The sequence below is a fragment of the Papilio polytes genome, unplaced genomic scaffold (assembly GCF_000836215.1).
Source record: "Papilio polytes unplaced genomic scaffold, Ppol_1.0 DF820956.1, whole genome shotgun sequence".
NCBI lineage: Eukaryota > Metazoa > Arthropoda > Insecta > Lepidoptera > Papilionidae > Papilio > Papilio polytes.
The window spans coordinates 882,548-901,658 of NW_013528248.1; the positions used below are offsets into that span (position 1 = coordinate 882,548).

General features: G+C 33.1%; 2 protein-coding genes across 2 annotated transcripts in view; one reads left to right on the forward strand and one right to left on the reverse strand.

The window, feature by feature from the left end:
* The window catches only part of LOC106109946 (Down syndrome cell adhesion molecule-like protein Dscam2), a 106,801-nt gene extending 95,278 nt beyond the window's left edge, over positions 1 to 11,523 (reverse strand). The window contains exons 1-3 of the mRNA XM_013291604.1: positions 11,469 to 11,523; positions 3,980 to 4,052; positions 2,790 to 2,818 (exon numbers count right to left, since the gene is read on the reverse strand). Of these exons, the coding sequence (XP_013147058.1) occupies positions 2,790 to 2,818; positions 3,980 to 4,052; positions 11,469 to 11,523 (157 nt within the window). The remainder of the gene's footprint in view (positions 1 to 2,789; positions 2,819 to 3,979; positions 4,053 to 11,468) is intronic.
* Positions 11,524 to 17,009: 5,486 nt separating this feature from the next.
* Positions 17,010 to 19,111, forward strand: part of LOC106109948 (zinc finger protein ush) — a 68,814-nt gene continuing 66,712 nt past the window's right edge. The window contains exon 1 of the mRNA XM_013291605.1: positions 17,010 to 17,066. Within this exon, the coding sequence (XP_013147059.1) occupies positions 17,010 to 17,066 (57 nt within the window). The remainder of the gene's footprint in view (positions 17,067 to 19,111) is intronic.

Genomic DNA, 19,111 nt, shown 5'->3' on the forward strand with positions numbered 1-19,111 from the left:
CTATCATACGTCATCTCAGTCATCACTCCCTTTTTGATCATGTCACCTTTCACGCAATCCATCCATCTCTTTCTAGGTCTACCTCTACCGACGTACCCTTCCATACTCATAACTAACGCTCCCCTTGTAACATGCGATACATCCCTCATAACATGCCCATACCATGCTAACCTTTTACTGCTCACCTTCTCTACTACTGCTACTCTCAAACTTCCTCTAATATACTCATTTCGTATCTTGTTTATTCGTGTTACCTCATCTAATTTAACATTCTCATTTCTGCCACATGTAGTCTTTCATCCGTCCTTTTTACTGCCCTACATTCAGATTCACTCATCATGACAAGTCTATTTGTACAATTTTATTTACTATTAAATTCGAAAGTTTAGATGGATGGATATTTGTTAGTTTGTAGCCTTAACTGCTGAACGGATCTCGAACAAATTTGGCATAGATGTAGAGTATAGTCTGGAAGAACTTACATTTTTTTCAATATTAAATTAAGTAAATGTTCTTATGACATTTTAGTTGATGAATTTGCGAATTTATCATTGAATCCCAATTCGCAGACACAATATTTTTAAAACTCATGAGTACTTACCTAATTTGATTATTATCTCTACTTTTAATTTGTTTATTGTACAACACGTTTATTAAATCACAGTAATTACGTCAGCAAATGTTAACAGTTCAAGGAATTAGGAAGTGACGTCACCTGTCAACAACGAACGTCAAAGTAGGGATTAACAACTGCTTCTTCGTTTGAATTAATAGCGACATTAAAAATATATCTTCAATTTCTATAATCGGAGAGAATCTGTACTTTTGTACGATTTAAATAATTCCTTAACAATAAAAACACAGCTAATGAGGTATTTAATTAAAAAAATATAAAACCTCTATCATTCCATGAAAAACAAAGGAAAACTCCAAACATTAATTTCAATAATTTAATAAAGCGCCATCTATTGACAACATTTTGTAATAATCTTTAATGATCACCGAAAACAATTCAGCTGAATTAATCCATCACTTGAATAGATTAGGTTTCTGCGTGTACTTAAATACGAAAGACGTAAATTACGTATGCCGTGGCTGTCACGTCACGTTAAAGCGAACCACAGCTTGAATATTTATGAAGGCTGAATATAAATGCGTTTTGACACTTTACATGTTCGTTACGTTATGATATACCTTCATGTATTATCCTAGCTGTTGCCCGCGAATTCGTCCACGCAATATTAAGATAAATTGTAGCTTATAATATGCCTGTTTATGTCAGCTGCCTTTCAGTGAAAGTTCGGTCGAAATCGGCTAAGCCGTTTCGGAGATTACCCGTAACAAACGGGGGCGGTCAGACAGAAAAAAAATGTTAAACGCGATTTTCGTTATCAGCAACGCAAATACACCTTATTCATGAAATCTGGAATTTTTCCTTTGACATTACAAACAGACACTCCAATTTTATTACATGTATATTATACAGATATAAATAGATGACTAGAGTGAGATAGATACAGAACAAGAGATCTAAGAAATACAAAATCCATTAGTAAGTTTGGTCAGCTTCAATAATTACGGTACATTTCGTCTTCTAAATTGATGTGCAAATTGCAATTACTCCTTTCGTAATTTACTTCAAGCATATCCTCCTACTGACATGTCCTTTGAATTTCGTGTTTAAAGTTATATGACATTGTCTCTTTCTTACAAGCCCTTTCAATCCCCATATGTTAAGCGTTTGTTCTTTACTGGTATTACGTTTTAATTACACAGGCTTTCTAACTCCAAGTATGACAAATGAAGATAATAGAATACAGATGATAGATTTTTGTGATTATATAAAGAGTTCGTAACATATTCGAATACATAACAATGCATGTTGCAAAGCCATTACCTAAACTGAGGGATTACTGTGCAGTGGCGTTCTGGCGTCGACCAGGGCCGCCTAAGCCCCGAATTTATTGTTAGGTGCGCTTGTATGCAAGCACAAACACACTCGTTATGCGGACCGAGATATCGAAGTTTATGCAGCCCTGGTATTTACAAATTGTTTTCAGTTTATGTAAAACAAACTGTCCCCGCAAACTTCGTTACCGCGGAATTTTTTTAAGTTATCTATCACATTCTCGCGTGCATCTACTTTCTACCAGCTATCTTTCAGTCAAAGTCCCATCAAAATCGGACCACCCTTTACCCCATTTTGATAGCGCCGAACTAAAAAAAAAGTAACCTATAATATCAGTCAGTTACTCTCCAGTGAACGTCCCGTCGAAGTCGGTTCAGCCGTTTTGGAGATTACCCGTAAGAAACGCGGCTTGCGGACAGACAGTCAGAGAGACAGGCAGACAGACAGAGAAACAAAAAAAATTAAATGCAATTTTCGTTACCAGCAAAGCAAATAAATCATCTTCCCGAAATCTGGAATGTATCTTTTGATATTACAGACAGACACTTCAATTTTATTATATGAATAGATAAACATGCTATAGTTTCATTTTTGACCGATTTCCCAAAAGAAGGAGGTATTCAAATCGTCTGTATGTTTTTTTTTTTTATTGTTGGCGAGTGGCGCTGTAGTCGCTGTTATTTTGACAGAAAATGAAAATGAAAATGGTAAGATACGATATCTACTTAAGTTTTGGTTTTGCACACCGCGCTGGTTTGTATCACTATGTCTATGAATATTTGTGTTTGGAATACCCGTTAATTTCGCTAATACATTTTCTTTCGTTCAACACTCAAAAAGTGTCCTGACAAAAAAAAAAATAGCAATTAAAACTACTCACCATTTTGTAGCGATGTTCTGTGATTTGATCTGTAACAACACAAAAACTTATAAGATAAAATAATTTTGGATGTAATTTAAAATAGATTTAATCATAGATCATACTTCATACTAATCATATCATACTAATATTATAAATGCGAAAGTTTAGATGGATGGAAGAACACATAGACTACTCGCTTTTGTTTTTTTTTAATCCCACGCGAACGGGTCGCGGGCGAAAGCTAGTATAGAATAAAAGTTATAAATGTTTGAATAGTTAGGGCCTGTCCCAGTAGATTCTGATAACAATGTGACGTGTAAAATTATATGATGGAAATATCTGATTTTGTTCCCTTATGACAGTGATATAATTTGACTATCTGAGCCTCTATCAGCCAGTGATGGGACAGACCTTTAGTGATTTAATTAGAAAATACTGTAATTACAATTTATGCGTACATCAGAATAAAATTCCCCAGTTTTCTTTAATCGTTTTAGAAATTGCAGAGATGCATTTTTAATTGGGTTGTAAGACCTCTCTGGAGGGTAAATCCGCAACTAAACTGCGTTGCAGAAATACCCCATGGACTCATTAATGTTCATTCTTTATTGATTTACTGAATCATTTTCCAAGTTAAATTTATATCAAGCTTTTTTTTTAAATGTAGATGTAAAAATTACCGCAATAGTTTTTAAAGAAAATTGTCAGAATCATAGTTAAAATAAAAACTTAACATAAAAGATAATTGATGAAAATTGTTACGTTTTTAAGATTACATTCTTGCGAACTATAACCTAAATGTAAACCGACGGCTCCTATGTAAACTATCGTATGTTTGAAACTTAATTTTTTTCAAGACAAAGATAACTTTATTTCCCTTATAACAAAATACAAAAAAATTACATATTTACACTAAAAAAAATGTGAAATAATTCTCTTACAGATAAATGATAAAAAATAGCCGTTAAAAAAATGTCAAATTTTTCAAAAAATCAAAAACTTTAAACATTAATACGAAACCCCACCAAAATACGAAAACACGATAGTCAAAAAATAACTACAAAATAACGTTACTTTCAAATTTATACTTAAATTACGAGTAGTATATATCAAATAAAAAAAACACAAGTTGTAAATCTCGAAATTTGTACTTAGGATAGTTTACGTAGGACCCGTCGATATATAAAAAGGCAGATAATTTTACTTACATATTTAATATTTTCCTCTCCCGTGACGTGTAAGGCTTGGATGAATGTCGCGTGTTGTAAACAAGTAGGGCATCTGAAAGTCAAGTAACATAGTTAACGAGCAGAACATCTATACAAGTCTATACTTAGTTAAAGAGGATAGATTTGTAGTTTTTTTTTTATAACATAAGGTGGCAAACGAGCAAGCGGCCACTAGAATCCGCCAAAATGGAGAGGCGACCGCTGCCCATAAACATCCGCAATTGCAGATGCGTTGCCTACCCTTATACGACGGAGGAGGAGACGCACATAAAAAGGATATTTCCCCTTCCTATGCATCTCCTCCACCGTCAAATCCACTTCCCTTTTCCCAACCTCTCTTTATAAGAAAAGGATGGTAAAGAGAAAGGGACATTAGTAGAGAAAGGGGCATTAGTAAACGTAGTTTTGTATATCTTGAAACAACTCAAAAACTACTTGGTTGATTTCACAAATTCTTTCACCATTAAAAAGCTACGTTGTCAGTGAATAACATAGACCTTTTTTATTTATTTTTTAGTTTCACGCGGGCGAAATCGCGAGCAACGGCTAGTCCAGAATATAAAATTTACTTAGAAATTTTATCCGTTACGTTCCTTACGTACAAAAATATCTTTGAATAGATTAATTGCTCGTTACATTTATTTTAAACAACAATTTGTAACGACGTAAAGTTTGGTCATTTTGGTGATAAATTTTAGTTGAAACAAGAGTTACTTTGTAAAGTAATAATTCTATAAATTATTTGTATTAAAAAACAACAGAATACACCACAAAAGACAAATTATAGTCAAATACATTATTTTTTAGACGTTGGAATTAAATCAATCAAATCATACTAATATTATACTAATCATACTAATATTATAAATGCAAAAGTTTAGATAGATGGATGTTTGTTAGAGTTACTAACAAAAACGGCTGAACGGATTTCAACGATATTTGGTATCGAAGTAGAGGATAATCTGGAAGAACACATACATAGGCGACTTACATTTGTTTTATTTTTAATACCCCGCGGACGGAGTCGCCGGCAAAAGCTAGTTAGGTCATATTTTTCTATCCACTAAGGGACTGCTAAAGTAATCGTCTAAACACTCTGAGTGTGTAAAGCACCAAACAAACATGTTTTCTGTTTGTGTTCATAACGCCGAACGCCATTAAATAAACAAAGATGGCTTCCATAGGCGAGATTACTCCAAACTCGGCAATGTAATTATAGCTTCCCAACTTTAACGACTTGTTTAGAATTGAGAATTCGCAAACAAATATTTAATTACGAATGTCTTGTTATTAAAATTATATTTAGCTTATAAATATTACAAAATTTAAACCAAAAAACCAGACTGATTTGAAAACTTATTTAAGACGTAATCATATATTCGATAATGTAGAAAAAAAATAGCCATGAAAAGTCATAACAACTGCGATTTGAAATCGTCTAAATCAGTCCCTTAGTGTAGAAAAATTAATGTTAAATATGCTAAAGAGCCGACTCTAATATACATTTTTATATGAATTCACTTACCATTTTCAATCCATGAATTTCCATTAGTATTTGACCTGAAAATAACAAAAAAGAATATAAAAGAAGGTAGAAAATCATAATAATGTAGCATCTATTTAAATGGCTCAAAATATAGATAAGTTTATCATAACCTCTCACAAAAAATAACCTCAAAAACTAATTAAACTCCCAAATAGAGAACCCTAGCACGTTTAGTACCTTTGATACTAAAAAAACGCGTCAGTCACAGAGTATATGGTTTAAGAATCTTTATTTACCTTAATAATAATATACAATTTACTTACTTAAGGTAATAACTTATGCCAAACATAATATTTTAATCAAGCGTACTGACAATCTTACTAATATTATAAATGCGAAAGTTTAGATGGATGGATGGATAGATGGATGTTTGTTAGAGTTTGTAGCGAAAACAGCTGAACGGATCTCGATGAAATTTGGCATAGAAGTAGAGGATAGTCTGGAAGAACATATAGGCTACTCACTTTCGTTTTTTTTTAATCCACGCGGACGGAGTCGCGTGCGAAAGCTAGTTTAATATACATTTGCTGAATGCGGGTAGCTACGAAACATTATGTATACAAACTAATACTATTGTTACGTTGCATCGAGATATGGTGTACTGGATGTGGCATGAAATACGTTCATTCATTAATTTATTGTATAGTTTTTTTTTGCTTCTTATTTTTAAAAACTGTTTTTAACGTATCTTTTCCTTTCCATTATTATACATTTATGTTACACTACTGTTTTATTTTATTTTTAATTTAAAATAGGTTAAATTTTTATTTATTTCTATTTAAGAGTGATGCTTGTTATTTAATTATTCGTTTTTATTTTATTATTATTACTATTTTCTTATTTTTTTTATCTATTCGCTTCTGCAGACTCTTGGTCCGTATTCTTTTTTGCACAGTTTGTTTTTCTTTTCTTTTTTTTTGTTGCCTAATCCTTATAACACAAGTGAGTTCCTTTTTTTAAATACAATTATACCACTGCTTTTACTTTATTTTTTTTATATGTATAAAACGTTAGAAGCAACAAAGAGTTGAACATCTTGCAGTAATCCTATTAGCCTTCAGAGTGAAGTTTGCAACTTTTTTTCCAATCCGCTTATGTTTCCTGAAGCTGTATTCTTCAGGATTTTACAATTTTCTAATCTCTAAAACCATGTAGAAACTATTTTTGCTGTCAGTTGCAGTGTGATTGAAACCAACGAGCAACGAACCACTCGGCGTTGATGTTACACAGTGTAACATTACCGCATTAATTGCTCCGTTACATATTTACGTCTCATCATACCCTAAGAGTGACTAGGACATAGTCTACGCTGGTCCACTATAGGTCGACTCTAACATGTCTTTAAATTTCTTTCCAATATGTGCAGACTTTACAATGTTTTCCTTTACCGAAATTCGGGTAAATAATATGAATCGAAAATTACACTGATACAATCTAACCCAGCACCTGTAGATTACAAGTCAAGTACTTGTAAATGTGCAAGTTTGGATGGATGTTTGTTAGAGTTTGTAGCCTAAACTGCTGAACTGTTCTCGATGAATAGATATTGAACATAATCTGGAAAACATAGGTTACTTTTTTTGGTTGTTTTTATTCTACACGGGCGAAGTCAGGAGTGACAGCTAGTATATTAATAGTGTGTGTACATATATACTCACATTATTGTAGAATTATCGTCAGCTCCTGTGTAAGTCGAGTGGACTGCGTCGTGTGCGGCATCTGCACAAAGGAGTATAGGTTACAAAGCGAGCTTAGGAATTCAACTACTGAATTAATTTACATAGAATCTTGAATGTATTATGTCTTGCAGACATGTATTGCCATCTCTTTTATTCCCTTCGATAAAACAGAGACAGAATTTACAATGAATGTGTGATAATGCTTTTTGAATTGTCTTAAGACTATCGTCATTTTCATTGTTATTAGAAATGATGTCCATTTAGCATTGCTGTTAGAGCTATTCTAAACTATTTTTTTAAAATTAAAAACGATATTATCTACACCATTATTTTGATGAGAAGATTTGCAGAATTTAATTCCGAAGGTAAATAATATATACTGTAACTTATCCTCCACTGACGTAGGTATTTCAAAGAAATAATAATGACGTAATATCAGAAACACCCTCCTTCAATCTTTAGTGAAAACTGCACAACACTACGTAACTGGATTGCAAAGATTTACGGAGATTAACATATTGATTTTATACGTGCGCACAATCAAAGAGCAACATTCCACCATTTAATGACAACTGTCATTAGTTATATCAACCCATTCGGGGTTGTCCGTTCAAAAATTTAAAACACCAATTCAAAACAATTTCATATGATGCCAACATTTAAAATTATTATTTAACCAGCTGTTCCCATGCGGCTTCATCCGCATGGAATTATCAAAACTTTATTTTATTGTTTACATGTGTCAAATTATCAATTGCAAATGTCAAAATGACGTGACATGATGACAAAGCATGGCAACTTATGGTCTCTTTCCCACATTAGGGTTTTTATCCAAAATATTTAACCCCTTAAGTTTAACAGCGTGAAAATATATAGCTTAAATCGTGACGTAAGTGTAGGGCTTTTTATTGAAAGAAGAATTATTCAAAAATATGCTGTAATTGCTGACATCTTAGGCAACAAAGAAGTGTGTGTTTACGCTTCATTATAATAGTATAGGAGTATAGATATGGCTAAGTATAGAAGTATAGATAGTAACTTAAAATTAATATTTAATTCGCGTCGTTGTTTAAATATTATACTTGAAAAATGTCAGAATATTAACTCAATTTAATCAGAATAGTTCTTTGAATGTTACGAGACAATTTACTAATATCTTATTATATTACAACTTTTATTTCTCATTAAAAAAAAAACATTAATATTAATATATCTTAAGAGAACTGTTTAGTCTCTTTACAAGGTGCGCACACTACTCGATTATTATTTGTGTAATAAAAATTTGAATTGGCTACGAAAGAATCGAACAGTTGTGCGATAGTTTAGTCAAAGGTGTGCACCCGCTCTTAACAAACAAAAATAAATATAAAATTCTCAGGCAGTATAATTCAAGTGAGAAACAAAACTGTTGAAAAATCTGAAACTGTGCTTTGACGTAAGTTCCAAAGGGTTTTGAAAAGAGGAGAAAGAACGACATAAAATCTACCAGCAACAAGCAGGCGTAGACGAAATACTTAAAGAGCGTATTGCAAGCGCAAACAAGCAAGTGGAAATATTTATTTTGATAAAATTGCAAATCGTATGAAATTCTTTGATTTTGTCTGCTAAACATACTAATTTCAAGTTTGTGAAACATTTATTAAACAACTAGCTGTTCCCGTGCGGCTTTACCCGCGTAGAAATTTTCAATTTCAAATGCTCAAATAACAACCTTATTTCCTTGATGTTGTCAGCTTGTAGTGTATGGTCTTTTCCCCACATGAAGTTTTTTTTTAATTTATTTACCCCCTACTAATAAGGTAAATATATATAGCCTATAGCGTGACGTAAGTGTAGAGCTTTTTATTAAAGAAGGAATTATTTAAAAACGTGCTGTGATTGCTGACACCCTACTCCACAAAGTAGTAGGTGTTTACGCTTTATTATATTAGTATAGATTTACGCCTATAACCCAGAGGGGTAGCCAGAGATTAAGGACCTCCATATAGTGTGTTTTACAAATTGACTTTGTTTTTGGATGTTCTTGATACCTTCTTGAGTGTTTTGACAGTTTGGATGATAGAAGACTATCTGAGACCGCCCCTACCAACACTGCTACTCAATTTCGAGTCCTTTGCCTTTGTTAATATATTTTGCCTTTGTTAATCTTTTCAGTATGTCCTAGCCTAGTATGTCATTTTTAACTCCACTTGCATCATCTTTTTCTTTTGTAGTTGTTTTTGCCAAATGAATTTGAAAAATAGGATCTAATTTGCAAAGATGTATTCTAAACTACAAACTTCATTATTTTGTAAAACCCTCTCCATCAAATCCATCCTTGTTTTAGAAAAGGCAGAAGCTTTTGTTTCGGTTTAGGCTCCACTGTTTCGGAATCAAAAATCAACGAAACACAAATCGGACTTTGTTTTAAAGTATCATCAATTCCCAATGAAATCAACTCCGCAATACAAGCCAGATCTAACACGAGCTTACAGTGTTCCAAATACATTTCCCATGTCCAAACAAGGCGAGATTCCACTCATTAAAATGCATGAAGCAATGCTTGTATTTCGTACAGGACTAGGCAAACTATGCATGCTTGTATACTGGTATTATCTACTATCTACTCACATGAGGAAATCGGTATACCGCTATACATAAATCATAATGTCACCTAAACGGTGGTTTAAAATGTTTAATCTATACTGACATGTGGCTCTCGCCTTTGTTCGCGTGGAATTTATCTATCTATACGTATAATAAAATTGGAGTGTCTGTAACATCAAAAGAAAATTTTCAGATTTCGGGAAGATTATATATTTGCGTTGCTGATAACCAAAATCGCATTTAATATTTCGACGGGACTTTCACTATAGGGTAGCTGACATGGATAGGCATATTACAGGCTTTTTTTTTAATTTTATTCGTCAAAATGGCGTTACGGGTCCAAGTGTTGTAACGAAGTTTCCGGGCGACAGCTCGTTTTAGTATAAATGAGATGTCTTGGTTTAAGTATCCATTTGAAGATTTTTTAGTGGTATTTAGATCGTTTTGTTAGCATATAGAATATGCTTCCAAAAAAGCGTTTTAACATAATATGTAAAAAGTAATTGTAACAGTATGTGGCTCATAGAATGAACATTATTCATACATTTTGATGAGCGTATGTAAATCTGAATACTGCATGCGTGTGATGAGAAATTTCATTTTTATTTGAAAACTCGTTCAAACCTAGTTTTAACTTTTGCTACAGTGTTATGGACTTTATGCTATACTAGTTGTTACCGTGCGGCTACATACGCATATCTAAAAACATTTTTAAGTGTTATATCGTAAAACTTTTAAATGTCAAATTCTTGCGTTTTTGCTTGGGTTTTAGGTTTAGTTTCCTCCCCTTATGATAGTATCTTCTAAATAATTCGGGCGTAAAACAGCATGAAAATAAAAAGCCAATAGTGTGACGTAATTGTAAGAATTTTGTTACAAAAATAATTCAGTAATACTCTTTCAGTGCTATACTAATCTATACTAATGTTATAAACAGGAAAGATATGAACTTTTGTATGTATTGAAATAATTCATAAACTACTGGGCCGATTTCAAAAACACTTTATGAAAAAGATACGTTATCAATAAGTAACATAGGCTATTTTTTTGAATTACTTGCGACCGAAGTCGCGAGTAACAGTTAGTCATTTATAAAAAAGAAGTGTGTGTTAACGTTTTATTATATTCCTCATCACCAGCTCACTATATGTCCCCACCGAGGGGCTCGGAGCCTACCATAAGTAAGGGTGACTAGGCCATAGTCACCACGATGGCCCACTGCGGGTTGCTTGACTTCACACATATCTTTGAATTTCTTCGCCTATATTTGCAGACATCACGATGTTTTCCTTCACCTTAAAACGTCGGGGAAATTATGTACATATGAAAATTCGAAAAATCGAAAATCACAATCGTACATGGCGGGATTCGAACCCAAGACCTGTAGATTACAAGTCAAGTGCTTAAACCACTGAGCCACCGTCCCTTATTATATTAATTTGAGTGCCATGTCTTAATGTTATTACAGCATTTATGCCTATATTTTCATCTACGCCTTTGTCTTTGTATATAACTTGTGCAACTTCGTACATCTTCATTTACGTTTCCGTGATTTACTTGTGTGTCGTTTGCATTCTAATTTAAATCAATATCCAAATAGATACATTAAATACCATTTGATTCTAAGACTTTACTGTAGCTACGACTATCACATTACCTGCAACGTGGCAACCACAAGCCAGCAGATTGCCGACGATCGTCGCTTCATACATTTTAATGAGCACGGAAACATTCGCCGTAATTAAACACGACACTGGAATTTATTTCCAAAACGTACTTGATTTTAGCAACAAATAAAAGCCTTTTAGAATAATACTTTTTAGTATTCAGAAAAGTAAATCAAGCATTAATTTAAATAGATTTAAATCCTCCTATTATAGATTCCTATAAGCTTATATGGGGGTGCGCACACAACTCGATTTTTAGTTGTGCAACTAAACAGTTGTATTGGCTCCGAAACAATCGACAATCGCATGACAGTTGTGAGGTAGTTTAGATAAAGGTGTGTGCGCCTAAAAAGACAAAAAGAAAATCATGCGTTGTATTTATTATTCAATTTTACAATATAATTCTCGAAAACGACCGTAACGTTTGCGAAACTAAAGGCTGCGTAAATCCGGATTAAATTTTGGACAGATTTCGCAACGAACAGACAGCCAATCACTGAGCTTCAGCTTAATTAGAGGGAATTTGCATTTTAATAAAAAATGGCAACTGAAATCTTTGAAAAAAAAAGGAATAATATTTTTGGAAAATTTATCAAAGAACTTTAGGTTGAAAAAATACTGGCAACTATTTTAACGCATTTTACCGAATAATTCTGCTTTCATCTACTCAATATAGGTTTTGCCAGCGACTTCGTCAGCGCTAAATAATAAAAAAAAACTATTATAACATAGCATATAACACTCTATTGTGTATCTTTCTATTAGTAAAGTAGTATTTGTAATCAGTTCAGTTGCTTCGAATCCTTGCAAACAAACTATTTTGTCATTTACGCGAAGTTATAGTTACAATTTTTTTCAAACACAAACACTAGCTAGCTGTTGCTCATGACGTCTGCGTGAAATTAAACAATAACAAACTTATTGATAACGATTTTTATTGGTGAAAGAATTTTTGAAATCGGTCCAATAGTTTTTGAGTTATGTCAATACATACAAAAATCCAAAAGTACAAATCTTTTATCTTTATAATAGTATAGATGCCTCTGTTCTTTATAACCTATTCAAAATTCATTGAGAATACCCGATAAGTGACTTCAACAGCACATTTTCTAAGTCCCGTTTCAATCAGTCAACGTCGCTCCCAAACATAAAGCGAGCGACAGAATTTTATTTAGGAATTGACAGCGAATGTGGAACATAAATCAAAGATCGCATGTGATTTTTGAGGAAAAATATATATCGAATATGTATTAAAATATGCATTTTATTATTTAAATCATAATTCATACAAATATTATAAATGTGAAAGTTTAGATGGATGTTTGTTAGAGTTTGTAGCTTAGGCTGAACAGATTTCAATGAAATTTAACACAAATGTAGAACATAGTCTGGAAGAACACATAATGTAATTTTTTTGAATTCCAGGCGGATAGAGTCGCGGGCGAAAGCTAGTTTTCATATACAACGTTGATAGCATTGAATACAGCGAAAAACAATGTTGGACCGATTTGGACGGGTCTTTACTGGATGGTAGCTATTTAAAGGTAGATGCACACGGGAATGTTCTGCGCTTACGAAATTTGCAGGCGACGTCATCGGTAATAACATGATAGATAAATACATAAAACGTAAGTTAACTCAAAACGGTAATTAAAGAAGCGTTTAGCAAATAACTTTATCCAAGCCGACACTCCCGAACGCACTGTTGCGAATAAATTTTAATGAGTTTACCTTGGTAGTGGCTTTCACAAGTTTTATCTCTTAGTTTTTACAATTATTTCATGCGAAAGTATCACGTATGAATCATTTAAATTTTGTATGGATATATGCAGTAAGTAATTTAAAACTTCGCAGTAAAGACAGACTTTGGTTCAGAATATGGGAAACTAGCTGTTCGCGTGCGGATTCATCAGCGTGAAATTTTAAAAACTTTTTTTTATTAGTTTACATTTGTAAAATTTTCAATTGCAAATGTCAAAATTACATGTCATGACAAACCTTAGCAATCTTGCTTTCTTGGTGTTGGCAGTAACTTATGGTCTCTTAGGGTTTTTATCCAAAAAATTTACCCCCTAAGTTTAACGGCGTGAAAATATGTAGCCTAAAGCATGACGTAAGTGTAGGGCTTTTTATTAAAAAAAGAATTATTAAAAAATATGCTGTAATTGCTGACTTGTTAGGCAACAAAGAAGTGTGTGTTTACGCTTTATTATAATAGTATAGATATAATTATTATAAGAAATGTTTATAAGTTTGTACAACCTTAGATACAAAGTTTTTATTGTCCAAACCTTAATTTAAAACCAGCAAACGTTCAAAATTTAATTAAACAACTTCGTTTTCACAAACTTGTTAACTAACAACTTTCTAATACAAAGAAATCGATTCCGTTGTTTGGACGTTAGCGAAACTCGTTTCATTAGAAAAGAAAAAACTTTGTTTAATTGAAAAAAGTTTTATTATTGTTCAAGAAATACACGTGCAAATAATTTCACGTGTATTCTTGCACGCAACTTCAAATATTTGTAGACCAAACACGTGAACGATCTTACTAATATTATAAACGCGAAAGTTTACATAGATTAATGTTTTTTCTGATCTAAAAGTCTAAAAAAACGTATAGACTACCCATTAAGAGCATTCGCACACCTGAAACTAAACTACCTCATAACCTTTTAGTCTCGCTTTGATTCCTGTGATCTTATATCAAGGTGCGCACACTACTCGATTTTTAGTTGTGCAACTAAACATTTGAATAGGTTATGAAACAATCGACAATCGCATAACAGTCGTGTGATAGTATAGTCAAAGCTAAGAGTCGAGGGCAAACGCTAGTTTAACTATAAAAAGCCAGAAATAACATCTATCACTAAAGCAAAAATATTCTCTTCTGTCTGAATCAAAATGTATTGAAATTCGAAACATATTATGCGTTTGTATAAAATTTTCCCTTTGTGATTTCGCGAATCGTGTAGATATTTCAACAAGAAATCCTTCAGTACATATCCGTTGCATTTGATCATACATTTTAATGAAAGCAAAAATAACGACTTTCTATACAAAAGCACACATCTCTCTGTTGCTTTTATTTCATTCTTTTACTTTGTACACGTAACACAAAACTTCTTTGACTTTCAGCATGGGTTTTAAATTAAATTACCCGAGTTTAACATTTTTAAAGCGTTCATATTTAGACTTAAAAATAAAAATAAATAAACAGCAGTTTTTGAATTAGTTTTAACCTTTTTATCCGTAGCTTGTATCTAAGTAAGGTCAGCTTTCTTTGTTATTTTCTTCCACTTTTATACTCGACATCTTCCTGACACTTGGCATGTGATCAGATCCGTTCAGCAGTTTTACAAACTCTAACAAACATCCATCTACCTAAACATTCGCATTTATAATATTTGTAAGTACTAGCTGTTCCCGTGCGGCTACATCCGCATGTAATTATGAACATTTTATTTTATTGTTTATATTTGTCAAATTATGAATAGCAAATGTCAAAATGACGTGACATGATAAACCTTAGCAATCCCGTTTTCTTGATGTTGGCAGCAACTTATGGTCTCTTTCCCACATTAGGGTATTTATCCAAAATATTTACCCCTAAGTTTAATGTCGTGAAAATATATAGTCTAAATCATGACGTAAGTGTAGGGCTTTTCATTAAAGAAAGAATTGTTCAAAAATGTGCTTTAATTGCTAACATCTTAGGCAACAAAGAAGTGTGTGTTTACGCTTTATTATAATAGTATAGAAATATAGATAGTATATAGTATAGAAGTAAAGATATATGTCTGTTTCATGTCAAACACATTAGTTTGTATTTTTAGAGAAAAAATGATAAAACGATATAAAACTCTCGACTTATTCAAAAAATATGACCCACAAAGGTTTAAACAGAAGGTATATCATTGAAAGAATAAAAAGACTAGGCATTTTAATGAGCGGCTGAGTATGCTCTTTGCTAGCTACAGTTATGTATAGATTTTTTTTGTTACTTTTTTTTATACTGAGTTACCTTTTTAAACACAGAGTTGGATATGTTAAGACCCTTTGAATAAACTATCGCACAACTGTTGTGCGATTGTCGATTGTTTCGCAGCCAATTCAACTGTTTAGTTGCACAACTAAAACCTCCATAAGCTCATAAGAATCAAAGCAAGACTAAACAGTTGTGCGATAGTTTAGTCAAATGTGTACAAAGAGTAATTGAAAGAAAATTTGACAAGATTTTTGTAAATTATTTTACGAACTAATTTAGTAATAACGTTACCCTAAAAACATAGACTAGCTTTCGCACGCGACACCGTCCGCGTGGAATAAAAAAAAACAAAAATGAATAGCCTATGACTTTTTTTTTATAACAAAAGGTGGCAAACGAGCAAGCGGCCACCTGAATCCGCCAAAATGGCGAAGCGACCGCTGCCCATAGACATCCGCAATTGCAAATGCGTTGCCTACCCTTATCCGACAGATGAGATGCACATAAAGAGGATATTTCCCCTTCCTATGTATCTCCTCCTCCGTAAAATCCACTTTCCATTCCCATCCTCTCCTTATAAGAAAAGGGCGGTAAAGAGAAAGGGACTTAAATTAGGCCTCCGGCACCACACTCATCAGACGAAACACGGAATTGCTTCCATTTCACGCCTGTCTTCTGTGAGGTCGTGGTATTACACCGGGCGTGCCGGCCCATTCGTGCTAAGATGTTCAAGCGGGCACTAACACTGTAAAACTTCCAGACTATCCTCTACATCTATGCTAAATTTTAATGAAATTCGTTCAGCCGTTTAGGCTACAAACTCTAACAAACATCCATCCATCTAAACTTTCACATTTATAATATTAAGTAAGAATTAAGATAAATTTTAGTTAAACACGCGTTTTAACTTCTTGACCGTCTTTGTTATGGACATAAACGAGGTTATCTTACCGTTGATAATGCGAAATTTTACATGGATAAATATTACTAAAATCTTCTGAAGGATTTAGATTTCAATTGATTTCTCTATATTTTTGTTAATTAAAACGATTAGATTTCTGAATAGGATATACAAGCTAAGTAAGATGATGCCTTGAATCATCTTACAATGAATTGAATTGAATCCGGAATTAACGTGCCGTAATTAATCTTTGGAGTTCGGAACAGAGTTTTCTTACCTAAAAATCGAAAGAATTTAAACAACAAAAGAAAGAGTTCAAAGAGAAATTCAAAGTATTGATATTGAATGTATTTGTACAAATGTATATAGTTATATTGCCCGCAGAACAGACAGTCGATGGGGCTGAAGAGTCCTGGAGTAGCAGCCACGGATAGGTCGTCACAGCGTAGGTAGGCTTCCCGCAAGATGGACTGATGACCTGGTCAAGGTTGCGGGAGTGCACTGGATGCGGGCGGCACAGGACCGGGCATTGTGGCAATCAATGGGGGAGGCCTACGTTTAGCAGTGGACGAACTATGGCTGACAATGATGATGATGATGTACAAATGTAGTGAGGACTTAAAATTGGTTTGTGTAAAAGATATGCTTAAGGAAGAGAATTCAGATATGACAGCGGTACCGACCCTTTTTAGGAACAAGGTAAGGTTGTCAATAACGACTAAACTGAAATTATACGTAGGAAACCTTGTTTAATTCAAGTATATTTATTATTAGTTTAGCTTTATACGTGCAAACAGGAAAAGTTTTATTATAAATTCCGTTACATTTGCATACCACCCTTAACAACTACGGTGTTTCAATTTTGCGAGCGCGCCTCAAGTTTTAATTACGCCGCGAAATTAATTCGGAATTTAGTTTTCAACGTCAATTTATATCTAACGGTAGTCGGAAACAACAATCAACAATTTTATTTCAAAACTAGCTGTTACCCACGACTTCGTCCACGCAATCTATACTTCTATACTATTATAATAAAGCGTAAACATACACTTCTTTGTTGCCTAAGATGTCAGCTATCACAACATGTTTTTGAATAATTCTTTCTTTAATAAAAAGCCCAACACTTACGTCACGCTTTAGGCTATATATTTTCACGCTATTAAACTTAGGGGGTAAATATTTTGTATGAAAACACTAAGGTGGGAAAGAGACCATAAGTTGCTGTCAACATCAAGGAAGCAAGGTTGTCATCATGTCCTGTCATTTTGACATTTGTAATTTGGCAAATGTAAACAAAAAAATAAAGTTTTTATAATTTCATGCGGATGAATTCACATGGGAACAGCTAGTTATGACAAAAAAAAAAGAATATAAACAGCATTATTAATAAATCTATTATTTACTTACCTATTCTCAAAGCCGAAATTGAAGCGAGTAATATAATTGCCTTGGCCATGTCCGCACGATTTCCTGGAAGAAAGAAAACTAATTGAATACTAGTCGTTTTTATAATGCCACTCGAACGGAGTTGCGGGCGAAAGCTAGTATACAAATAAAAATTCATCATTAATTTACTTATAATTTATTGCCGTAAAATTCGTCGACAGTAATAAACCTTTGAAAATATCAAGTTGTTTACGACGCAAATGGCGACCGCGGGGAAAGCGAGACGTATGGGTGAGCGGGGTGCAGAGACCAATCAGCGCAGAGGCGCCTGCGACGTCATATAACTGTCACTACCGCTCAATTGCATACGAAAATAACATTGTGAATTTCAAATTGTAATTTGCAAACAATGTAATCAGTTATAGAAGATAAAACGAAGCTTTAATTCAGGTCAAAAACATTGATGACGTAAAGAAGTTGGGGAAGTGAGCCATTTCTCTGCGCCTGTACCTTGACCGGGAAAGACGCCACAAACAAAGTAATAAACAAATACATGATTGGGTTTGTATTGGATTCCATAGTCGGTAGACGGCTATTATAATAAAGGATTGCTACATGGAACTCGAAAATGGACGTAACATTTTATTTAAATACTCACTTACAAATTTTTTAAATTTTCCATTTAGAGTTTTCGAGTTTAATTTGCCTTCATTTGTTTTGTTTCATATGGAATCAATTTAATAATTAAATTTACACATAAATACATTTCCACACTTGTTTAAATATCGAATGTGCCATTCTTTATTAATAATTCATAAGTATAACATTTTTCATAACTACCTACCGATTGTGCATTTTTTGATAAATTTGCTGTTTAATACTAAGTAACTATTACGAATTCCCGTTCCCAATTATTTCATCCGTACAACTACAGTTAGGTATGTTGTAAACAATTTATATTGCAAATTTATGTTAGTTAATATAAAAATCTCTTAATTCGCATAAAGCTTGAATTAATACGGCGCGCTTCTTTGCTTTAGCTAAGTCTTTTTGTCTCTTACTTTGAATAAATGTAAACTAGTACCATTGATAAATTCTTCTTTCTTTATTGATAAAACACACAAACTATTCACATAAATTGATAAAAAAGGCATTTAATACAAATAAAATGATGTTACATCGCTCGCGTCACATTTTTCACCACATTCGAATTACGTTTCTTAATAACAAAATATTTTCTATGGCTTTCTTGGCGGCCAGCATGATATTCATTATTTATTGCTTGACCATACTTTCCTATTTAACTTCTGGTTTACCAAAATAAACCGTAAACAATAAATGGCAGTTAGTGTAAAAAC